At 35.2% G+C, this 26,930-nt stretch overlaps 1 protein-coding gene across 5 annotated transcripts in view; it reads left to right on the plus strand.

The window, feature by feature from the left end:
• Window positions 1-26,930, plus strand: part of Vha100-1 (V-type ATPase subunit a family protein Vha100-1) — a 167,005-nt gene that overhangs the window by 61,471 nt on the left and 78,604 nt on the right. For 2 of the 5 annotated variants that reach the window (XM_089253436.1, XM_089253439.1), the window contains exons 6-8: window positions 4,800-4,847; window positions 15,138-15,223; window positions 19,589-19,715. In XM_089253436.1, the coding sequence (XP_089109562.1) occupies window positions 4,800-4,847; window positions 15,138-15,223; window positions 19,589-19,715 (261 nt within the window). Of the gene's footprint in view, window positions 1-4,799; window positions 4,848-4,911; window positions 4,961-15,137; window positions 15,224-19,588; window positions 19,716-26,930 lie in introns of those variants that run through there. The other 3 variants (XM_089253437.1, XM_089253438.1, XM_089253440.1) reach the window with 2 other exon arrangements.

Here is a 26,930-nt window from a genome sequence, read left to right on the forward strand (position 1 = left end):
TATATCGTTCTATGGCCACATAACCCCTATCTTGCCACCTTAGTGGTAAGGGGGGGACTACCCTTAAAACCCCTCAAACTAGTAGTACGATAGTGATAGTATAAGTCTTAAAAGAACAACGCACATGAATTGATAATATCAGTTGATTATTAATTGATAAGTGTCAGGAACTAAAAGTTCATTTTGGTTAATTGATTTATTAAAACAGGGTTTTACGGTTCAGAGTAAATTAATTAGAGGTTAATTCTCTCATTTGTTAATTATTAAATAATTATAATTAGCAACTCGTAATTTGGTTGTAGTTAAGTTAGGTTGTAGTATGAATTTTAAAGGGATGGAGACGTTATTTAGTTTAGATGATACCACTATAAAACAGATACTTTGCACTTCAAATATATGTGTGTGAAGTATGTATTTTAAGTGCAAAGCATTTGAATTATAGTTCTTTGTAACAAGTGCAAAGGATTTGAATTCAAGTGCGCTTGACATATTATCACGATTTAAAAAAAAAAATTAATTTTTAATGTATCGTGCATCTTTTTTCTCCAAATTTTTTTTGCATTTATTTTCATGTCATATTTCAATGCCATATTCTTCTTTCCAACATAATTGCTTGATAATGAATTGTCCATAAGCTTTGTATTATGAAGAATCTGGTAATTATTTTTAGTCTCATTTTTCCTTTAATCTACTCCAGGGGTCTCCAACCTTTCTTGAGTCATGAGCACTGCCTATACCCATCATTAAACAAAGAGCACCCTTTACGGCAACTTTCACATACGTATGCCTGAAATCTGCATATTTATAATCCTTGAATATAATGTTTACAGGGTGTTTAATTGAAGTGTTGATCAAGTGCTTGCAAGCTCGAAATCAGACGTGAGCATTGAGCACTCTTGGAACTTTGAAGAGCACCATGGTGTTCGCGCAAGCAACAGGTTGAAGATGTCTACTCTAATGAGACTTTTGATATTCATGAGTTTTTCCCATTCATTTTCTCAAAGTCAAAATGTTTCTTGGCAGTGCTACAAACATTTTTCTTATTGCTTCTCATTTTCCTGAATGATGGATTCTTGCATTCCTTCTGTTTTGAAACTTGATTCTTGACATAGTTCAAGCTGGAACTGCTCTGTAGTTAATGTTTTTAGACATTCATGTTCTACTTTTTGCTTGTTTTCTTTCTTCACAGGCAAAGAAAGTGATTTAACACACAATTAAAACACATGATTAGTGATTTAACACTTAATTTAATGCATACAACTGTTATGGTTTTCATATTTTCATTCTTTCTTATGGTACCTTTAAGAATCATACCAGACTATTAGAGAATCACTGCAATGGAGGGCTATATTGTTCAACACAGAAAATACAAAGTACTTTTAATTTTTTGGGTTTATCGTTTTTAGCTCTCACCTGCAGAAATTTGTTTAAAATGAAATCATTGGACTCTATTATCAAGATTTTTATGCTACTTTGGTGGGCTGATACGAGAGGACCCAGGGCAAAGCAATCATTTCAAGGACCACTTTAAAATAACTTGCACATAAATAATATATAACCAACATTAAATATATATAATACATTATTATAAATACATAAATTGATGCGGTTAGTCACTAAATACAGTGGTACTTCTACTTAAGAGTTTAATTTGTTCCTGAAAGTTACCCGTATCATGCAAAACATATCTTATGACACTGTCCTGTTAAAATAATGGAAATCTCTTCAATTTCTCATAACTTGGAGTACTCACTTTTTTAGATACTCTTCAGTTGAAGTACTATTGTAGATGTTCTTATATATTTTAGGGCAACAGCCGTGAAATTAAATTGAATTGTGTATACAGAAATCAGCTAATAAAAATTTTATTTTTTTATTTTATTTTTTTTTCTTAGACAATGCATTTCACAGGTCCACATTAAAAATGCTGTACTAAGATTCACTGAGCACTCTTATACAAATACAACGCCACAACAGGCAAAATGCCCAACGAGGTGGCTGATAAAAAGATGCCCATAAAAATATGGTTGTCATATGTTTCAGAAATACAGCAACCCAATTAAAAATGCAATTAACACAAATTACAAACAATATATACACATGATGAAATATTATACAATGCCCATAAAGAATACTTATGGTTGTCTTATTCTAAGAATGGATAGCTTCTCGATTTACCCCAACATGTTTATCGTATTTCTTTTTAAACGTGTCAATTGTGTTACAATTTACTACCTCCGGGGGTAAGCTATTCCATTTATTAACAACCCTATTGGAGAAAAATTCCCTGCGACACCATAACCTTGCATTGTCCCTCACCAATCGATACTGGTGTCCCCTTGTAAAAGCAGTCGATTGGCGGTGTACTAAAAGTTCATGGTCCATCCTATCCATCCCATTGAAAATTTTGAACACTTCGATCATATCTCCTCGACACCTGCGTTCATCCAATGTAAACATATTCCAAAAATGAAGTCTCTCTTCATAACTGAAGCTCCGTGCGCCAATAAGGACACGCGTAGCTCTTCTCTGCACACCTTCAAGCAAGTCTATGTCCCTCTGTAGGTATGGTCTCCAAAACCTTACAGCATACTCCGGTCCAGGACGAACTAAGCCTCGAAAAAGCGGAAGAATGACTTTAAGAGAACGCGAAGAGACCTTTTTCAAAATGAGACCAAGCATTCTATTCGCTTTTTTGACAACCGCTGAACAATGTTCAGAAAACTTAAGTCGCTCGTCAATGAGAATTCCCAAATCGGTGACTCTAGTTGCATCCGGGATAGTGACACCATTCAACTCGTAAGAGAACCGTGGGTTGTTCGAACCAAAATGAGCGACCATGCACTTATCTACGCTAAACGTCATGCTCCATTCATTTGCCCATGCTGCAATCTTGTTTAAGTTGGTCTGGAGCAACTCCCTATCGCTTTCATTTCCAATTACCCCCAGTAGCTTCACATCATCTGCGAATTTGCTAGTAATTCCATCGATACCCTGATCGAGTTTGTCGATAAAAAGTGAAAAAAGTATGGGGCCAAGGACACTTCCCTGAGGAACTCCACTTGTGACGTCTGTCCAACCAGAGAATTCCCCGTTCACCATAACTCGTTGCGACCTATCTCTTAACCACGATTCTATCCAATTCAGCAAGTTGCCCCCTATTCCAATCTCATGTAAACGCTTCAAGAGTTTGCCATGTTGGACCCGATCGAATGCCTTCTGGAAATCAAGGTAAACAACGTCGACATTTTTGCTCTTACCCAAAGCCTTAGTCACGTAATCATAGAAGCAAAGGAGGTTAGTTACACACGACTTCCCCTTCCTGAACCCATGCTGATTATCCGACAATACATTATTCTCGTCTATCCACTTCACAAACTGCCTTTTGATGATAATTTCCAAAATTTTCGAGAGGGAGCTCGTCAAACTCACTGGACGATAATTAGACACCACTTCTCTACTACCCTTCTTAAATATCGGAACAACGTTAGCCAGTTTCCAATCTCTCGGGACGATACCCTCAGCAACACTACTCCTGTATATCTGTGCGACTGGCCCCAACAATTCATTAGCACCTTCCCTGAGAACCCTGGGATAGATATCATCTGGTCCTGGTGCTTTGCTTGCACATACATTTCTTAGAAGATTTAGGACCTCCACGTCTTCCACTTGAATATCGTTGAGCGTTTTATTACCCCATGCAACACCCGTATATCGAATATCATTATCTCCATTAAAAACCGACGCGAAAAAGTCATTGAAAGCACTACACATGCCTACATTGCTCTCTACTTTTGAGCCTCCTATCGAGAGGGGGCCAACTGTCCCCTTACATCCATTATTGACGTATCGAAAAAATGATTTTGGGTCAGAGCCAATGTTATCTGCCAACCTAGATTCAACTTGCTTTTTACTATCCCTTATCGCTTTCTTCAACAGTCTTCTTTTATCAGTAAACAATGATAGGTCACCTCGTCCACTTTTATACTCTCTGAATGCTCTTTTCTTTTCAAGATAAAGGTTCCACACGCTATCCGTGAACCATAGAGGGTGTGATAAAAATCACACCCTCTAGGGTGTGATGGCTCTTTGATGATGAGGGCTCTTTAAAATGTTGCATTTTTTTTACAAAATTTACTATCTTTTAATTTTTGGCAGGTTTAAGGTGGGGACGATAGGGGAAAAGTGGTATTAAGAAATCAGTTTTACAAATATCTGATTTAATATCATCATTTCTGAAATAAAAACAACTTTTGAATGAGGCTAAAAATATTTCATTAATAATGATACAATAACATCAATAAATATATTTGCCATTTTATTTTTTGGGATATGATTATATATACAGTCAAATCCCATTATAACAAACTCCAAGAAACAAGAGAAATCACTTTGTTGTAACAAAATTTCGTTATGAAGGAATTCCATGTTTTTTCATTGTTCCTATGTAAACTTATCTGGGGGATTAGAAAAGTGTTCATTAAAACGAGATTTTTTTTTTTTGTTATAACGGTATGCAACTGTATTCTTATTTGACTGCACTAGTAGTTTTATGCTAATACAGCTTTAGCAAGATTAGGGGTGTGAAATTCAAAATTTTTTTATGCCAAATTGAATTTTGGCCTGAATTAGGACACAAACAAAATTTTTTTTTTGAAGCTAACTCATTTATTTTGTGTGATAATGTAAATTTTTTGTATGTAATGTCCTTTTTTGTGATGGATTAAAGTTTTATTTTTGCATGTTCAGCTTTTTTGTTCAGCTTATGCATGAATTTATGCTTACTTTTTGTTTGTCAGATGATGCATTATTCACACTGCTACAGACAATCCTTTCCAATTACCGAGGTACATTTAAATTTTGTTTCACTTTCGAATGTTTAATAATTAAAATATACAGTTGGACCTACTTATTATGAAGCTGAAGAAAGCTGCTGAAATATTCATTACATGTAAACTTGGTACGTTATCTTCTATCATGATATTCTTGGTTACACTATTTTCAACTGAAAGAGTAATGTGCTTAGCCTGAATCAAACATAATTGCTATAAATGTATGGTCTTTGAACCAGTTAATTTTTTCTCTATTAGGCTGGGATTATGCTATAAAAGTTTTATAAAAGTCCTTTCATGAAAACATGAAAAATTTAACCAATAAGCTTATCGGTTGCATTTGCTTGAATGTAACCTATGAGCTTTATTGGTTGGATTTTTTAAGTTTTATAAGAGGGATTTTATTAAACTTTTATAGTGTAATACCAGCTTTAGATATACTGTGCATATATTCTTTCACTTTTGATTAGACAATGAGAAAGGAAAAAAATTATTTAAAACAGTTTTTTCCTCTGTTATCAAAATATAAATAAAATAATGATTGCCAAAAAAAGATTGAAGAAAAGAACATTGCCTGTTACTAGACCTATTGCGGCTAATGAAACCAAATTTAGTAGATATACATTTCAGACATTTCGAATGTGATATAAGAAAACTGAGACGCTGCACGTGCAGTTATCAGTTGGTGATGAAAATGCATGATTACATTAAAACAACTGGTTTCTATTAATAGCATTTTTCACTGCAGAACAAACAGATCTCCACTAATTTGTCTCGTGTGAATTGTTATTTGGTTTTTAAAAGTTGATAAATTGTCAACATGTGCTTAGTATATAAAGCTTTTGAAATAACCCCCACAACTAAAAGTTACATGGTGTGAGATCGTGCTAAGGACATGCCATGCTATACAAGATGCTCCATTTGGTCATCTAAATTTTGATACTTCTAGTATTCTATATAAGCTTTCCTATTTTTCTAATGGACTTGACTACTCCTAAAAATTAAAACCAATTTTTTTGCTTCTACCAACTATTTTAAACTCCCCTTCATTATTTTTATTCTCCTACAACTTCTAAATTTTTGTACAATATAGAACAATATCTCTGTCACAATCAAACGTATTCTCTTGTATAGGCCTCCATGGCCAATAATATTGTATAAGTAAATTATAACCTTGATATTTTGGGAAAGATTGTTCTATTAATTACTTGTCTTCAGCCATGTGAATATGCTTATTGCATAATATGCAGCAACAGTTTTTCTCCTGATACATTTTTAATATTTCTTTATGGCAATGGAATTTTGAAGGTTTGAAATGTTTACCAAGTTTGATTTCATTACCTGCAATGGGTTATCAGTAACTATTATTTATGATGCTTTGCACAATTGGCATCACACCACCCACAATTCTGCCAATATAACACCACCTCCATGATGGACCAAATTCTTCAAATGGCCCCATGACCAGAAATCTTGAGGTTCGAGATCTGAGAATGTGCTTGTGAAGGATTAGGAAACACTATACTAATAATGCATTTTTATTTTTGAATGAATCTTTACCAATGGTCCCATGTAATAACTTCATTTGCAATGCTACAAACTGTTGTCATCAAATATTATATGTTAATGTTTATTTTAGTTAGTGTTGGTTATTTTACATGTTTCTTAAGCTGCATTTTGCTGATAAACGAAATTGTCACCTTATTCCAGTCATGCCCCTAACAAACTTGAGTGACTAATAATATGATAAACACTGCTAAAGCCTACATGGAACATTATCAGAAAAAATAAGTTACAGTAGAGAAAACTACCTATCTCGTCTGTGAGTGTATTTTATTGTAGACGATATTGTTGTGATAATATTGTCTGCTTTTTGTCATTGTGCATTATTGTAGCCTGTTTTTCATCAGTGCAAGTGTGAGAGCATGACGAGATAGGTGTGTCTAGAGGAGTCTGTGGTCTTTATTTTGTGTTAATGTTTTTTTTTAATTATTTTTAATTGAGTTTGTGACTCGCTGTGTTTAATATCCTTCATAAATTGTTGATCCGTTGCGGGCCAGAGCTGAGAATACCTCCTGTGAACTGAGATCGAGTGAGTAACTACTTTCAATTTTGTCATGGCTATGTTATCTTGTCGCAAAAGCATTTTGAATTCTTCGTTTTCGAAACTGGAATCAAAATTGTAAAATTTATCCTCAATGGATTCCAGTAAGTAGAACTGCCAATGCTATAAAACTTAGTGATGTTAAAGAGTCGGCTTCAGAAATATTCGTGGCAATCATCTGTGAATGCAAGGACAAAGATCTCGACAAATTCATCGAGGAATCAGCATTTTTCTCTGACAGAGTTACAGAGCTTTAGCTCCTGGTGTTAAGATGTGAAGAGAATCGACGTAAGGAGAAGACATCACACTAGGAGGATTCCCATCCATTCCATCGAGGTGGAATAGAGATCTAGTTGCCAAAGCCGATTCTCTGGTGAGTTAATGAATGATTGTCCTTTTCTGATTTGTTCAGTGCTTCTGTGATTAAAAATGATTTTCTATGAAAGCTTCAATGTCTCTAGTTTGATGAAAGGAAGCATCTGGAAATTCATACAATCATTTTCCATGACCAATGATAATTTTGAAATAGTTTTTGACATACAGTGCGCGAGGTATTCAAACAAAAAAAAACAACATGTATTTGCTATTTTGTAAAGACTTATGTCTCTACCACAAGTGCAAAGCGAACCACAGTCTGCTATCTTGAGCTTGGCTGATTCAACGACTGAATGTGTTCGGTCTTTAGAGATTCTAGGATAATGCATTTCAGACTTCGCAGATACAATAGTCCTGTTCATAATGCAAAACAAGTTGGATTCATCATGAGGAGCTGGTGGGAGACATTTCAGAAGGATGATGGCATTCCATCTCTACCAGAGCTGTTCAAGTTCCTCAATAAACACGCAAAGGCCTTGCAATCGAACGAATCCTCATCTCCACAGGTCAAACAAACAAGCAAGCAATACGTTTCATCCTAAAGTTAATTTGGTCGCTGCCGTTAGCCTCTTGTGTTCTTATTGTGATAGCAATCATTAGTTGCACAAATGTGAAACATTCACAAAAATTTCTGTTCAGAGGTGCATAGACTTTGTGAAAAATAAGAAAGAGAAGAGAGACCGTTTCAACTGCTTGAAGAGCAAACATTGTGCTTTGGCTTGCAAGAGCATATTAAAATGCAATTTTGTCAAAAAAATCATTATTCACTATTGCATTTCAAAGGGTACAAGGAAAACACCAAGACAATATATGTTTGACAAAAAATGCCTGTCTCCTATTGTCCAGGAGTTTGTGCCTCTAGGAGCGTCACAATGCAAAGCCGCAGTGAAATTCACAGAGGATTGTATCCTACCAAAGATGCCATCTGAGACTGGGATTACAATGTGTATTTCTGACTTTAAACAGTGTGTGCTATTGTGTACAGTGGTAATCAAAGTGAGATACAGCAGGACAGTTCCAGTTGGGTTGAGCTTTGCTTGATCCCGGAAGTCAAGCAAGTTTTATCATGAAAAAAATATGTAAAAAGACATGGGAATTTTTACTTTTCTCATGTCAGTCCATTTTGTATTTAGGTACACGAGTTTTTACACAAATGGAATAACAAATTTTAACTTTTCTCATTTTACATTGACATCAAGTTTTTGTGAATCCGCATATGTGATGTGTAAAATCATAGGAGATATGCCGCATGTTTCTCTGTGCATCGAAGTTATGAAATGAGTTCAATGATCTTGCATAGGTGCCAATGCTTCTGATTTACCTGGAAGCCTTTCAATTTTTCAGCCTTATTAAAATCTGGTTGGGAATTGGATTCTTCCGATTTCTTGTGTCTTCATAGGAAAATTCCTAAAAGTCCTCAAATTGAGCTTTGTTTGAATGTAAAATCCCTAAAGAAAATACTCTTTTATTCCTTAAAATTTGAGGTTGACCATGTTTTCTTAGGAAAAATATAGGAAATCGGGATTTCAAGTACGGAAAATCGGTAATTGTCACCAAATATAATGCCAAAAGCAAGCAAAGTGGCCAATTATTTGCCAAAAAATCAGAACAGCGAAAAATGCATCCCAGGAAAATGGGACATATATATGATCACCTGTTGAAATTCAGAAAAATGTCTGAGTTTTCCCTTTTATTTGTGTGCCATGTTTTCTTTGATGCGGAATGTGTCGTTATGTGATAAACTACAGATTTTTCAAGTCTATGAATTGGTCCCTATGATCTTGTGTTAGCAGATTCTACAGTCTACAAAAGTGGACCTACCAATATTTTGCTTGGAGTAAATGTCTCTTATCTTGTTGAAGGGTGAACGAAGGTGTTCCATTACAGATTCACTGTTTGCTATACTTTCTAAACTTGGTTGGATCATCACGGGAGCAGTGTCCTCGGATAAGTGGAAAGGAAAATCTAGTACTCTTTCAGTCAATTGCATCCAGGCTAATAATGATTCATGTTTGAAAAAAAAAATTTTGGCTATAATTAGCGAATTTACTTGCAGTTGACAATTTTATTTTGTGATAATTGGCGATATCTTGCATGGATTCTAATTTCCTTTTTTTATGAAGAAAATAGGGTCAGGCTAGGTTTTAGTTGTGTTGTGTATACTTTTCTATCGGAACCCTTTTTGCAGACTGGAGGTTGTTTACCCCTGCTCTACAGGGTTCATGTCTGAAGAAATTACACGTAAAATAAACATGACCTATCTCTTATTGCCATTTCATATTAGTCAGTTTTTAAGACTGAACTTAATGCTTGACAACATCTGTGTTAATTTTTGCATAATTATTCATAAACATGCTATCAGTTCCATGACTGCAATGTGAATGACCTGATAAAAAATGACTTTGTAAGCAAGAAATGAGCATTAAATATCGTCCCCTGCATGCCAGAAGCACAAATATGTAAATTTTCCATTTTTTGTAATCATCTGGTTAAATACTTTATTTTGCTATAAAATTTATTTTTTTGTATTTTTTAAGCTATTATTTAATTTTGCCTTAAACATGAAAGTGTATCCCTATTGAAATACATGTTACAAAACATTTTAGTAAAATAACTTCTATAGAGTATCATCTTCTATAGAGTAAACATTCAAACATCATTTCCCAGTTTATTTTTTTTCCAAGTACATTGCACATTCGTGCATCTGGCATGAGCGGGACGATATGGTACAAGGATGTCATCTCAATAGTCCATTACTATCTTTGAACCTGTAGTAAAGACATGAAGTTCTGTGTGGGTATCAATAGCAGTTTCTGTCCACGGCTTTAGGTGTGCTTTTCATGGATGTTTTTTTTTTTCATTGGACAGAATACAACACATAAAACATACATTCAAGACAAGTGAGATACACATCAAAAAAGAAGAAACATTAGATGACATGTATGATGATGAAACAGACTCTCACGACCCCAAGGGACTAAACATTCTTCCAGTTTGTCAGTTATGAATTAACTAAATGAGTTAGCTTGGTTTAATAAAAGTCTTGTTATTGTACTTTATAAAGTATATTTTTTCAATTTTTGTATTACTGAACAAAGAAAATATACATACAGATGAATATATACACATATATAAACTGAAGAGCCAAAAAAACTGGTGCAGGCATGCGTATGCAAATAAATAGATATGGAACCAATCAGAGTACGGCGCTGCGGTCGGCAACACCTATATAACACATGTGTCTGGCATAGTTGTTAGATCGGTTACTGCTGCTACAATGGCAGGTTATCAAGATTTAAGTGAGTTTGAACGTGGTGTTATAGTCGGCGCACAAGAGATGGGACATAGCATCTCAGAGGTAGCGATGAAATTTGGATTTTCACATACGACCATTTCACGAGTGTACCGTGAATATCGGGAATCCAGTAAAAAATTAAATCTACAACATCGTTGCGGCCAGAAAAAGATCATGCAAGAATGGGACCAACGATGACTGACGAGAATCATTAAACGTGACAGACGTGCAGCCCTTCCGCAAATTGCTGCAGATTTCAATGCTGGGCCATCAACAAGGGTCAGCGTGCGGACCATTCAACGAAACATCATTGATTATATTCTAATTTAAAAGGTGTATTATATTTTAATGATAAAGTTATAAATATATATTAATTTTTTATATTCAAATATATTCTAATTTAAAAGATATAACACAGATTTAAAATATAGGAGATATACAGATACTGATGCTACCATCTAGTATCTGTATCTGCCGCAAGGTTTTCAGCACTGCCAAAATAAGCATAATAACTTGTGGTAACTATCCTCTTCCTACAGTGTTCCTAAGTACGAAGGGTATCTTGTATCAGCGTCAGGCAGAAAGCGCCCAAAAAAGAAAGAATACATAAGTCTCCATGGAAAGCACTGCCAAACCTTCACCCTATGACCCATATTTTATGGGACTTTTTTTTTAACCAGTGCCTTCCAAAAATGTTTGTCTAATTTATATATCTATATCAAATTGATTTGAAAAAAAATGAATTCAATGGTATTAAGTTGGTATCAAATCCATTTGAAGAATTAAATTAATGAATTGTAATTTTCAAAATCCCATGAAAAGCCCCTGCAAAATACAGAGCCTGTTTAAATAAGGCCATTTTTATTGTAAAGAGCAAAAACCCACTATGTAATTTTACTGCATAAGTTTCCATTCGTGTTTGCCTGTAACGAACATGGCTTGTAGTAGTAAAATATTTCTTTAAAAAATGCACGTGTGTGTGGAAAAAATCAGGGCATCATGCTTTTATAATTAGTAACTTTCTTTGACAATCTGTTGAAAAGACTTTCATTTTAACATCTGTTTAACTGATATTGCATGCTTTGTTTTAGTTTTTTCAAGTAATTTTCATTTATTTTTATGATTAAAAATCATTTTCGAGAATTAAAAGATGTAACAAGTTTTGTTGTATTTTTGGAATTTGGTTAAAATACAAATTTGATTTTTTTTAAAAATGTGTTTTTTCTAATGTATCTTAACTTTTTTATTGAGAAAGTTTTTTTATTTTTAAACAACAAAAATAAATTTTTTTTACAATTAAAAAAAAGTTTTCTTCAAATTTCCTTGGGACATCAGGTTTCATAAAATCATAATTACAAACTTTATTTGAAAAATTAGTTTATATCAAAAATTAAAACTTGTATAAAATAAAAATACCTAATTAATGTAGGATTTATTTCAAACTTCACATATGTTCAAGTCATCAGTAGCCTTACATACTACTCCAGTTTTTTTCAATCGTATACAAAAATTATAATAGGATTGTTCAAAATGTGGGTTAGTGGTTGTGCTAGTCGCTGTTGCCAAACTGGCATAAATTGCAGTAGAATAGAAACTCCCTTAATCGGGAGACATTTCTCATACTATGTCATTTCCCCCCCCCTCAATTTAGACTTTTTTACATAAAAGCAGGTTTGATTGTTTTTGTTCACTCATTTTCAATTTTCATTCTTGTACCTTTCTTGCTTGAATGAAAACAAAATATTTTCTTGTTTTGAGAGAGAATTGGGGCTATTGCACTTTGTGTGCCCCTGTTTGTGACCCATGGATATGAGCACTCCACGATCCATGCAATTTCGCCACAAGAGCGCTTTTCTAAACAGAACATTTACTGTTGTCAGTCACTGTAAGAATGAGCAAGATAACGTCAGACAATTGTGTTAGACATGCTGATTGGAGTGTTGCATAGACATGAAAAGTTTTCTTTTAAAATAAATTCAAAGAATAAATAACATAAGCCCTGCATTATGCCAATATAACTTTGCTGGTTGAAAACAACCACTGTGATGCCGTAGATGTCACAACCATTCAATGCTTTCATTGGAGGTGAAACGTGCAATGAATCCAAAAATTTTAATTGTTTTTGATACATCATCTATATAATAAACTTGAGTTTTGATTATGTGGAAATATTAAAGAAATAATATATGGACATCAATAACGACATGAATTTTAGGAATCAAATACAACAGTACCCTAACTTTCGTCAACTTACAGTGCCATGATTTTCTGAGAAAAATTTCATTTAACACATTGCACAGGAATAACTATTTTTTTACTGCAATTTTTATAAAATGCAGGTGCTTTTCCCAAATTTTGGTTCCAATCAAGTAATATTTATATATCCAAAGTGCATAAGTAATAGGGCGTATGGTATTTTACTGGCAAACCCTTAATGCTACAGGCATACTTCCAATTAAAGAAAGTATCCAAACTACATGTAGCACTCAGATATGTCATTAACATTGCAAGGGGTTGTATAGTTATTAAAATAAAAATAACTTTTTATATGGAGACCCTGTGCTCAAGAAACCAATTACAAAGTTGTTTCCCTGTCTCTCCTGATGCCAAAAAAAAGAAAAAATTCCATGTTTCCAAATGCAATATTCATTGAGGTATTTAAATTTTTCAAAAAATTTAAAGTTAAGAAAAAACTTTTTTTTTTAAATATGGGTAAACCGTTTTATCTGCATTTAATGCTATTTTTTTCGTTTTTGCTCAATTTTTCGAATCCAAATATCTCAGTGAATATTGCACGTACAAACTTTTAATTTTTTTTGTTGGCATCAGGAGAGACAGGGCACTAACTCTATAATTGGGTTCTTGAGCACAGGGTTTTTGCACAAAAAGTTAATTTTTATATTTTAATAACTATACACTATCTACCAATAAGTATTTGTACACCTATGCAAATGACGATATCTGCGATCCTGAGATACGTCACGCCCTCCGCCGGTATATATCGTGTAGGAAACAACATTGGCATTAGTCGCATGCAAGATGCCGCGCAGTTCGGAGCTCTCTGATTTCGAGAAAGGTATAATTATCGGGTATCACAAAAATGACCGATCCTTAAGGGACATATCTAGCGAGCTGAAGTACCCAAAATCGACAGTGGCCTATGTGATTAAGAATTGGAAGGTGAGCTGTGATTGCTGGAATTTGCCCTGAGTCGGCAGACCATTGAAACTGGGAGATAGAGACTGACGGGTGCTGTCCAGAGAAATTCTGAAGAATCGCACCCAACCGATGGCCCTCATCCGCATTGAGTTTCAACAGGCATCTGGGAGTATTGTTTCAATGAATACCATCCATAAGGAAGCACATCTGATTGGTTTTCATGGTCATGCTGCCGCCCATAAGCCTTTGATCACAAAGTCCAACCGCGTTGCTCGGTTAATGTGGTGCAAAGCACATCGAAATTGGACCGTAGATCAGTGGAAACGGGTTCTTTGGAGCGACGAATCAAGGTTCACCCTCTACCGTTCGGATGGCAGGGTCTGGTGTCTGCCTGGAGAACGTCTCCAGCCAGAATGCATTGTGCCAACAGTCAAGTTCGGCGGATGTGGAATTATGGTCTGGGGGTGTTTCTCCTGGTATGGACGGGGACCCTTGGTCCCCATTCATGGTAAGCTCAATGCCGATGCCTACTGCACTATTTTGGATGACAATGTGCTTCCTACATTGCGGCAGTTTTACGGGGTGGACCCCTGTTACTTCCAGGACGACAATGCCAGCTGTCATACTGCGAGGTTAACCAAGGCTTGGTATGGTGCCAATGGGGTTCATCGAATGGACTGGCCTGCCCAGAGCCCAGACCTGAACCCTATCAAGAACCTCTGGGACGAGTTGGATCGCCGAATTAAGGGGTGCCCTACCCGTCCAAAATCGGTGAAGGAACTGACATGTCTTCTCCAAGCCGAGTGGAAGAAAATACCACTAGCCGTCACACAAGGACTTGTGGAAAGTATGCCCCGGAGGGTTCACGCTGTAACTGCCTCTCGTGGAGGCTCTACCAACTATTGATTTTAAATAAAGTTTTTCTTTTCTATCACAGGTGTCCAAATACTTATTGGTAGATAGTGTATAATTCCTTGCAACATAAATGACATATCTGAGTACTATACTAAGTTATTTGAATACTTTCTCTAATTGGAAGTATGCCTCTAGGATCAATGGTTTGCCAGTAAAATACCACACGCCCTGGTAGCCATGCACCCTTTGTGAATTATATATGTATGCATTTGCTGAAACTTTCAACAGAAAGACAAGCAGTTATTGTTGATTCCTCCTATTGCGTAATTTTAGGGTATTGCTGCAGTTATATTTGATACATATAAAATAATTACACTTGCTTTTATCCTTTTAAATATTATATGCATAAGATTTATTTATCAAATGTATTTTTAAGCGACCACTCTTGAAAAGAGCACAAGGGTCGCTTTAGAGGAGTTTTTACTGTGTTTAACAGGCAGACTTTCATCATGTACAGATGCATGACCCAACATTGCAAGAGGAGAATGTTCAACTTCTAGGAGATGAAGGTTTACGCCAAGGTGGTCAAGCTTTGAAGCTTGGGTGAGCTTTAATATTTATTGAAGAATTTATTATTTATTTATTCAATATTGTTTGGCAGAGGCCTATACAAGAGGATGTGAAGGGAAGTTATGAATGATGAAAATGGCGATTGATGGAATAGGGAAATTCGGAAAACATAGTGCAATCTACAATATTTGGTAGTAGGTTGTTCCAGTCTATAATAGTTCTTGGGAAGAAGCTAAATTTTTGACAATTTGAAGAGGCAAAGATGGGCTGAAATTTTTGGGAATGATTGAGTCTAACAGAGAAATGTGAGGGTTTAATTAGAATATTGGAAGTGTCGATATTAAAACCCCATGGAGGATTTTAGAAAGAGAAGTCAAACGAGAAATAAGTCGAAGAGAGGAGAGCAGTTGGATATTGAGTTGGCACTTGAGTTCCGATATGGAGACAGGTGAAGACCAACAGTTAAAAATGAAGCGAGTGGACTTATTTTTGATAGATTCTAATTTGTCTATGTTGGTTTGGGTATGGGGATCCCAGGCTTAATATTGTTTTTCTATTAAAAACCAACGTGAAAAGTCATTGAAAACACTACAGATGCCTATATTGCTCTTTACCCTAGACCCTTTTATCAAGAGTGGAGATATATATCTTTTTTTCATTTCCAAGAAAATCCTATACCTCATAAACACAAATACATGTCTAGAAGTCAATAAAATCGCCCAGTCATCAGCTGCTTATTTTAGTTTTAGTAGTAATAGGGGGGATTCATTCACTAACCACTTTACCTAGCGATGCTAAGAATTTAAAAAATGCCAGAGCTAAGGACACAGTGTATTTAATTACTTGTAATGTGAGAAAGTTGTTGGATTTAATTACCGTATATACTCGTGTATAAACTGACACCCCACTTCAGGACCACCAAAACTGCAATAAATTGAGAACCCGTGTATAAGCGAACCCCCAAAAATCAGTGCATTTTAGAGGGGGTAAAATTTGTATATTTTCATGCAATAAAAGTTAAAATGAAAAATAGTTCAAACTTTTTATTAGTTTGAAAGAAGCATTAATGCAAATATTTTCCCTCTTTTCATTTTTACCGGCAGATACTTCATTAGATGGCAATGTTTTTTGGATTGATCAATGGCTACCGCTCGGGTGATCACAACTTTTACAGAAAAAATTACCTCTTGGGTTTCATCTGGCAATGCCATCCACCACAACTAGAGTTGGATCTTGGGTCCTGGGTGCCAGATCAGAAGGCCCATAAATTTCCCTCTGTAACTTCTCCTTCAACATTACAAGGGGTAGACAAAATGCTCCTGGCTGACCAAGCAACCAGTTCCAACTCTTTCTATAGTTATAAAAATCACTCTACTGGTCAGTAATGCCAGCTATTGTATGAAAATCTACATGGACCGTGCAGAGCTATCTGATTTGGTGCAGTGGGAGTCGATATTTTTCAAAAACTGGCCCATATATAAGCAGGATACCCCACACACACAGTTTAGGAACAAATTTTTCCCACAAAAAAACTCAGCTTATATACAGTAGTATACGAGTATATACAGTAGTAACTTGCGAGTATATACAGTAGTAACTTGCGAGTATATACAGTAGTAACTTGCGAGTATATACAGTAGTAACTTGCGAGTATATACAGTAGTAACTTGCGAGTATATACAGTAGTAACTTGCGAGTATATACAGTAGTAACTTGCGAGTATATACAGTAGTAACTTGCTCTTACATATGCAGAGATGCTTGTCTAAGCAATGCAGTGATCCTGATGCATGAGATCTGTTTTTCTAGGGTATTTCTAATTAACAAAAGAAAAGAGAAGCCAGGAATGTAGGTCCTACCTTTGTAATAAATAAAACTGCTAATAAATAAAATTTAGTCAGCAATGAAGCTTGTTAAAAATTCATGGGGAAAAAAATTAAATTTAACCATGTTACAAGATAAACAAATCCGATTAGGCATTTTGCCTGTTTCAGCACTTAATTTGATATTAATGCCTAACAATCACAACATATTCCATCTATTTTGATGGATCATTTTCAACTTGGACAAGCACGGATACCCTGAACAATTTTTTTGTCAGTTGCATTTTTATTTCTCTTTCTCTTTATTCGTGTTTCTTGCTCTTTTTTTCACCACAATACAGCAGAGACATGGAATGAATGTCAGAACTTTACCACCGTACTTATCCTCTTTTAGCCCAGCTTTGTGGCAGAGTCTGTAACACTTTATTATTAAGCCAAATGCAGCAGGGACAGGATCATCTAGAAAGTGTTCGGAGATGATACAGTAGATGAACACAGTAATAGTTCTGAATATTCTGATTTCATGTTATTACCTCTGAAAAACATGAATATGCAGCACCAGCCATTGAAATAATGAACAATAAACATCAATGATGTTTGATCCTTTCAAAATATAAGAGACATTGCAAAGAAATAAATTTTATACAATTCTCTCAATCTAACAATCAATGGGCACTTTCTTTACCTACGTACAGTGATACTTCACGGCTAGAAAATTTTTCTACAATTATTGCTGTAAATTTATATATTTGGCCCTTGCCAAAATGCGGTTTATAGAAAATATTAAAATTTTCGTATTCCAGCTTAGGTTTGTATAATAATTTGTCCTTTCAGTGTGTATTCATATGCACAAATTGTTTTGCAGCATTTAAATAAAATGTTCTTCTTTTGTATGTCCAGATTTTCCTGTTGTACAAACACGAATGGCTGTGCTCAACCACAGACCTGGGTGGGGGGGGGGGGAATGCATTTAATATACTATAGAAATTTTTTTTCTTCAAATAATTGAAGAAAAATTCAGATCTTTCATCGGATCTATTTATTTTCTATTATTGTTATTGTTTTTACAGTGAACCTTGCTGCAATGATAAGATGATGCCCTTCCAAGAAAGGAAGGTTCACAACTTGTAATTTTTTTAAATGTTTTGTTTGGTTAATCTGTAAGATTCAATACGAAAAATATTCAATAGATATTTTCAACTTATTTTCTATTGCTGTCAGTTTTTGGTGTTGAATAACAACTTGACATTGTAGATGTGTTTACTGCATTATACTTTTCGTCTTACACAAAAATTAGCAATAGCAGCAACATCTTTGCATGTATTAAAAAAAATATCTTGTGTGCAGTGTGAATTCTCGTTACAATGATACTCGATATAACAATAAATCTCTTTACAATAATATATTTTTATATCTTGTTGGGAATTGCATTTAAACTAATGCAATCTCCTTTTGATTTAATGATAGCCTTGATTATTATAAATCTTTCTGTAACCATAATTTTTGAAGAAATTGTGAAACTGCTACATTGTTTTTTTAACTCTCGCAAAATCATCTTCAATAAATTTTCAAACACCTTGCTAGATTTTAGTCTACAGAGTTGGTAATTGATTGAACAAATGACCAGTACAATGAATAAGTCAGTGAGTATGTGAGTGAGCAACTGATTGAGCAGGGACAATTTGGGAAACTGAAAATTTGCAAACCATCCAGGAGTATTTTTTTATGAGCTAGGTGTCAAATTAGTTTATGTAATGCACTGCTGAGGAGAGGAGTCTTCCCAGAAAAGCCGAAAATCTCTCTCTGTGAATGTGGACATAATATAATAATCCAGAAATACTGAGGGTTAGGGTCATAAAATGTCCTGTGGCTGTAAAAAATAGCTTTTAAACATTTCAACCTTCGTTAAAAGAGATGTGAGTGAGTGAAACACAAACATCTTTGCAATAGAATCTGAGAGAAAAAATAAAGCGTAAGGGGGTGCAACTTTGCAAAGCATCATGAAGATAGTGCCCCAGACTTTAATATATGATTATTCAACCACATCTACTGGTGAAATAATGAAGTAAAAAGAATGACACTGAAGGTGGCAGTAGCTGTATGACATATAATACCTCCATAGGCACCATGGTTGCATATGGCCATCATATAATTATATGTCATAGCAACGTGTGACTGGTTAATGTGATTGTGATGGTTATTGCATTCAAACTATTTGTGTTTAGATCTTTCAATTAAGTCATTTAACCCTTACAGGACCATAAGGTTGCTAAGAGTAAATATTGGTATGTAACTGTTATTTTAGATTATTATTGATTTGACATCTTTTTTTTTTCTTCTAAACGTTCCCGTTTACGTAATTGCGATCAGCATATGTTCTATTTTTACATTCTGTATAAAAAATGCAAATAAGGTTACATAACTAAATCACCAATTTTAAAATGAGGAAAAATGTTTCCTTTAGTCGTGAAAGAGTTAAAAGTTCAAAACAAATTTAATACTCAAAGAGCATCTTGTAACAAATCACACTTTTTCATTTTTTTATATGTTTATTTCTGATATAAATTCTTTTGTAGATTTGTTGCAGGTGTGATTTTAAGAGAAAGACTTCCAGCATTTGAACGCATGTTATGGCGAGTTTGTCATGGTAATGTTTTCCTACGACAAGCTGAAATTGACACCCCTTTAGAAGATCCTGTTAGCGTATGTATATGATTAATATATAAACTTATGGATTACTGCGCAAACACTTCTTTCAATCATCTAAGATTAGGATTTGGACAAAAGCAGATTTAGCAGAAAAAGTTGGATAAAGTGTGTGTTTTTTGTTTTTTTTGTAATGTAGTTAAAATGCAGCAGTGAACTTGAAATTTAATTCTCATTTAAGTCATGAAATCTCATACAAAAAATTCTTGATTTGGAATCTAATTTAAAATTTTTTACACTTTGACATGCTGATATTATTGAAGCAATTGAAAAACAAGAAACATGCTAGTCAGACAGGAAAATTTTAAAGTTTATATTGTAAAACAAAGTCGATATAATTACCATAAGTAGTATAAAGTAGTCATAATAATTATTTTTTACTTGCATACAACAGTCACACTTTGTACACCTTGAAATGCAGAAAAGTAAAGGCACTTTTCCTATTGTGTGTCAATGTTTTAAAATATAAATGATAAGCAAAAACTGATTGTGAAGTGTATTAATATTACAGTATGTTAATGAAATTTATTGACCCAATATTGAAAATCACTGCTTTACAGCCATTGGAATAAGTAATGAATACATAGCTGCCAAGTCTCCTAAATTTTTCGGGAATCTCCCGAATTTTAGCTTCATTGCTCGACCTCCCGAAAAGTTCTTAAATCTCCCGAATTTTTACAAAAATCCCTAATTGTCCCTAAAAATTCCCTACTTCATTAAAAAAAATCCCCGCTTATGAAAACAATCCCTAAGGAATTTCTTGTGGGGCATGAAGCCTCTTTTTTTTCCCCTTTCGAAATCACGTCACACGTCGTAAATGGGGAAATTCCCTTTTTAAGGAAGTTTTACAAACCCTCTGATGGTAACAAGAAAGTTGTTTGTCTTATCGTGCAGGGAAATGGCTTAGCAGCCAATAGTCCTGGATAATAATTGGATAAGATTATAGTGACGCGCATATGGTCAAAATTTCTTTTGTTGAAGTTACGTACGTGCGATATAACAAAACATGAATACTGATAAGCAAAAACATATTTAATCAATTTTAAAGATACTTATTCCGATGAATTTCCTTTCATCAAACGTTCCAGAAGAGGGCCGACTTTTCCTTTTTGTACACGGACTTGTGTTACGGACATAAACATCGGTCATGGTGGAAAGAGTGACATCATCACTCATGTGAAATGAAAAAAAAGACAAGCAAGTTTCACAAATAGTCAGTGTTCTTCAAAAATTGACAGTGTTTTCCTTCATCTTCCAATGATTTTGGGGTCATTCGTGCAGAATGTTTGTTCACAGCGTTTCTGATTGAACACTATTTATTTTTACATCATTGAAGTTTTGGCCTCCAATTTCACTTCTTTTTTGCGTAGGAATTTTATTCCCAAGGGTTTAACTTTTATGTGTGTAAAATCCCTATTTTAATTTGACTTCAGTTTTTGAGTAGGGATTTTATTCCCTACGCTTTAACTTTTATGTTTGGAAAATCCCTATTGTATTTATTAGGGAGTGGTTTTAGCATAAAATACGGGTTTGCGCGAAAATCTCCCGAATTTTCATTTTCAAAAGTTGGCAGCTATGTGAATATAGAATGCAATGCAATCATCCCCTCCTGCATATGTGCACGAGTCTTTCAGCCTATCTCTATATACAGGAACGACTTTCAGCTCTTTAATGTTTTTTAATGTTGGCGCCTCTGGTACTGCCCACTAGTATTCACCATTATGCTTGATTCACTCACCAAAATTCAATTTTACTCCTCCAAATTTCGTTGAGTGAACCTCCTTTAAATTTTAGGTAATGCTTTTTATAGGTTTTTTTACCATGATTTTGATCAATATTCAAAATTATATTTTCTGATAACACTGTGCTGTCTATTATGGGAAATACAGGTACCGATGACGTTCATAACAACCTAATTTTCAACATGTAAGCTACTACAGTATATACACTAATTTTATTTCATTTTTAAGTCACTAGCTGTACATCAAGGTGGCTTAAGGGCCCCCCTATAAAGAAGAGTGAAACCTTCATCCATCATAGAGCAAAAAACAGGCTTGCAGCTCTAAGTAATGTCTCTGAAATCATTGAAAGATAGGGAACATCATAGCGATAATACTGACATCACACTTTTGCTTAAAAATGGCAGATGAGTCAGCCTAGTATTTAACAAGCTCTATAGTGAGTGTTTCAAACCTCAAGAAGGTTTAATATTATTTGTGCTCAATTTTGTTGATGTATCGCCACCAAATAAATTTATGGAATTTAATGTTTCCTTAAACTGCCCAACTAGGCACAAACGTAATGATTTTTAATTTATAGGAGTTTCCAAAAAATATATCGGGACAGAGTGACTGCTTTTAACCTTTTTTTTATTCATGCTGATGGGTATCTAGCCTCAGGGTATAGAGATTCAACAAATAATAGATTTTTTTGGGGGCATAAGTATCACACAGCAATAATATTTATTAAAATACATAAGTGCTGAAAAAAAAAACTGAAGTTAAATTCGTAAAAATTTGACATTTTGGCCCGATATTCAGTTTTATGAATACACTAGGGCTGGGGACATACATAGGATTGATTTTTGGAGGGGGAGGGGCCACAAGTTATCTCTTTCAAAGAATTAGTGTTTCTAACCTTCAAAAAGCATGGTATTAAATTAAAAATTTGTTAAGGTAGTAGCATAAAAAGGTATTTTCATTCAATAATTCTTTTTTGCAAAAATATTTAAGAACATTTAAATTTTTGATCTGGCAAGAAACTACCCTATGCCCCTCACCCCGTATGCCTGTAATGTGGGAAAAAGTCCCTTTTTTCTCCAAGGAGCCCACCAGTGAAAATTTCTTATAAAATGGCCTGCAAGCATCAGTGTTATTTGGGCCATTGGATGGAACCGCAATAATTGAGTTATTTAGATCATAGTTTCCCAACCTTTTTTGTCCCATCGTCCCCTTCAGAAATTTTTTTTTTCCTATAGTCCCCAACGCAATCTAATCCATACGATCCTATGTTATGCCCGTAGCTTCTACCGCCCCCTGGAACATTCCATCGTCCCCCAGGGGGCGTTAATGCCTACGGTGGGAATCACTGATTTATATCGACTAAAAAACACTTACCGTCAACAAATAGACAGTCCCGTATCAATCTCACCCTCTTTGCTTTCAAACTGCTATCTATAAGTGGATGAAGGTGGAATCTAATTCTTGTTGTGGCACAAAAATTTTCTCTCACACGTAAACCATCGAGTAAGGTGGGGTTGGAGAGGCATACACATTTACAGGCACTACTACTACTAAACCAGACATACACCTCGTTCATATTCCTCTGCAGAACCTCTAATTAATTTGCACATGTTGGAATGTGTGTATGTATAGGGAACCTTCCGTGAAGTTTGTTTCTGTGTAATGCTTTTTATGTGTAGTCATAGGCGGAGATAGACTTGGAAGTCTGGGGGGGCAAGATGATGATGATGTCTATTCATGTATACATTAGATCAGTCGACTCCATCTTTGACGCTGGGGGTGCATTGCCCACCCCCCATATCTCCACCCATGTGTGTAGTGCGGCCATCTGCAATCAATATTTTAAACTGAGTTTTTCCTCAACTCACATAGTGCGTGAAGTGTAATGAATGTATGATTATACCGTTGTAGGCCTGTTCTCTGCGGCAAGACTCTTTAACGGAGAGATCGACTCGTATTTGCGCCTCAAAGTTGGGAACCTCAGAAAACCAACTTCAGCCGATCACCACTGGAACCACTTAAAGGCACTAAACACATCATTGCGATCAACACGAACAAATTTCACAATCAGAGTGACATATTGTAGGTTTCTAGAACCTCCATTTCTGTGGCGGAGTGGATGAGCAATGTCGATGAGCAGATGGTCGGCACCAGACATCTGTAGCTTTTCTTTCACAATATCATGCACAACAGAGCACCAGTCCTAGGCATCATCACGGGGTGGAATGTGCATGTTCTCCAAGCCGATGATCTTCAGATTAGATCTCAATTTTTCGTTCGTTGCTCTGTGGTTTGATTTTACCCTGCTAGCTTTCTCGAGGTTATCTGTGATTTTCAATAGCTTCATATCCACAGCATCAATTCTGATAGTAAGATCTGCAAGGGTTTTAGAATTAGCTAGCATTATAGATTTGAGGTCTGTCAGCAGTGTTGGCATCAATTTCACTATGGGTTGGAGGTGAATCAGTTGAACTTTGTCTTTTACATTTTTCCCAAGGCACCCGTGGCTTCAGGGGGTGTGCAAACCAATTGATGTGCGGGCGAGAAATTTTTGTTGATGTTTTTGTTCTTTTTTTAGGATTCCCCATTGTTGAACATTGTATAGAGATTTTGATTAATAAATTTACCTTAAATCTAGTAACCTGAGAAATTTATAGCGTGAACAGATAAAAATAATGAAATAAGCAAATATATATACCATATATACTCGTGTATAAGCAGAGTTTTTTGTGGAAAAATTCGTTCCTCAAGTGGGGAAGTTGGCTTATACTCGGGTCAGTTTTTGGTGAAAAAATATCGACCCCCGCAATCAGTAGTCATTTTTGTTGCAGTGTTCGAGAAACCGTCATTATTGTTATGGGATATGTTCAAACCCCCGAAAATGTCAAAGACCCCCCAATGGCAAATTTGCACTCCATCTAGTCCTGCGCCCGGGGCACCAGACCCGCCTGCACCCCCCTAGTGTCGGCCCTGGTTCCGATGTTAAAGAAACTACAAAAAGTGGTGCCTTGAAGAAACCTGACGTTGGCCTAGTATGTCGATGGGTACATGAGGCGTGGAATTCTGTTTCCACCGAAATTATCATTCGATCCTTCAAAAAGTATTGGATCAGCAATGCTATGGACGGAACTGAAGATGATATCCTCTTTGAAAGTGACAATAGCGGTGACAGCCCAGATGAGGATAAAAACGAAGATGCCGTACCCCTTATGATGGATTACGATTGGAGACTCGGATGGATTAAAAAGAAATGGATTAAAAAGTTTGAATAATTTTCCACTGTAAATTTCCACTAGCCATTCATTTTGCATGAAAATATAAGATTTTCTTTCTCTAAAATGCGCAGATTTTTTTGGAGTTGGCTTATACACGGGTTTTCAATTTATTGCGGTTTTGGTGGTCCTGAAGTTGGGGGGGGGGGTCGGCTTATATACGAGTATATACGGTATATATATATATATATATATATAAAAAATTGTAAAATCAAGATGGCGTTGGAGCAAAATAAAATCGTGGCTTTTCCTCAACTGAACAGGTGTTGTCATCATCACTGGAGCTGATAGGGGGAAAAACTTTTTATATTTGATACCAGCACACCAAATAGTCAGAATCAGAAAAATTCCAGCTTTAGAATTCCAAAAATTCCATTATAACACTGAGCTATTTCACTGATGCGGTTTACATATTCAAATGGGAAAATGATTTAAGCTATAGTATTTTAGGATGGCAATCCAAAAAATAATAATACTGGGGGAACTGGCCAGGCTCTTCCAATATGTCAACTTGGCCTATTGTATGATGAAATAATGTATTAGTGCCAACAGAAGTTTGCAGCCCTCTGCTAGTGAAACAAGGCATTTATATTAACAATTCAAAAACAATAAGCAGAGTAACAATACAGATCGGCTGTGATAGTCTATCACACGACCGATTGTGACAAATTTGAGGCTTAACCTTGAACCCTTGTGCAGGGTAACAAGTATTATTACAAATACAGACAACACCACAACAGGCAAAATGCCCAACAAGGTGGCTGAGAAAAAGATGCCCATAACAAATACGGATGTCATATATTTCAAAAATACAGCAACCAAATTAAAAATGCAATTAATAAAAATTATAAACAATATATACAAATGATAAAATATTATGCAATGCCCATAAAGAATATTGTGGTTGTCTTATATTATAAGTATGGATAGCTTCTCGATTTACCCAAACATGTTTATCGTATTTCTTTTTAAATGTGTCAATTGTGTTGCAGTTTACTTTCTCCGGGGTAAGCTATTCCATTTATTAACAACCCTATTAGAGAAAAATTCCCTGTGACACCATAACCTCGCATTGTCCCTTACCAATCGATACTGGTGTCCCCTTGTAAAAGCAGTCAATTGACAGTGTACTAACAATTCATGGTCCATCCTGTTAAACCTCATTGATAAGTCACTCTTGGGAGAGCAAAAATATGACCCTATGAGCAGAGTAATGCATTAAACGGAGAAAGCCATGGCTGCACCAAATCCTGTCTCTCTATTGATGCTTCATTGCAGGAAAAAAATAAATTTTAGTTATACAAACGATTTCAGTCGTGAAAATTGATTACTTGAGTTTTTCTTAATTAATGTTCATTTAATGCATAATTACACATTTGAATAACACAAAATATAACTTTTATTTTTAATTATTTTCAAATTATGGCCATGTGCATGGAAACCAAAGTATTGTCATCTTGTATGGCAGTTTAATTCTTTTGGAACACTGTAAGTGAAAATATTTTTCATCTATGAGTTTGAAAAAAAAAGAAAAATCATTTTTCACTGAAAAGAAAACCCATCAATTTTTGTTTGTATTGAATTGTGATAAATTTTTGGAGGAACAATCCTTTTCTCCAAAGATGATGAAAATTGGAAGTCTGTCTGTTGTGCTTTCCAGTCCTGATATATACAAATGTTCTTGATAGGTTGATAGAATCCATGGCCTCTTGTTTTGAAGGCATCTTCACAAGTGGTTATTCTTTGCCTGTTTCGTCATCGGATATGTTTTTGCTTTCCTGAAGTTCAGCTGTAATATCTATTACGTTGTTCACTGCATATTTTATGATTTTGATCAGCGTTCATTGATTTTGACAGAGTCCTTCATCAGGCATATCTTTTCCACGATTTTGCAGATACTCTAATAACACAGCAAGTGGGACAAAGTTATCGTCATCTTCACTGTCATTGACAAGATTTCCTAAGAAAACAGCATGGTGGAAGCAATTTCTTATGGTAATTTCAGAGGCGCTGTTTCAGTTTCTGTGGAGATATAACTTGGCATCAAGTATGGTTACATGGAATTTTTTTTCATTGATTGTTCTGATGAAATCCTTCAGCAATAATTTTTTGTAATACGATTTGAAGTTTTCGATGACTCCTTGACCGTGTGGTTGCATCACCAGGCAGAGATCAGATGACTTTTTAGATTTTACCTT

This window comes from Pholcus phalangioides, unplaced genomic scaffold (assembly GCF_987345545.1).
Source record: "Pholcus phalangioides strain wild (caught in Gottingen) unplaced genomic scaffold, Ppha-v1.0 ptg000039l_1, whole genome shotgun sequence".
In the NCBI taxonomy this organism is placed as follows: domain Eukaryota; kingdom Metazoa; phylum Arthropoda; class Arachnida; order Araneae; family Pholcidae; genus Pholcus; species Pholcus phalangioides.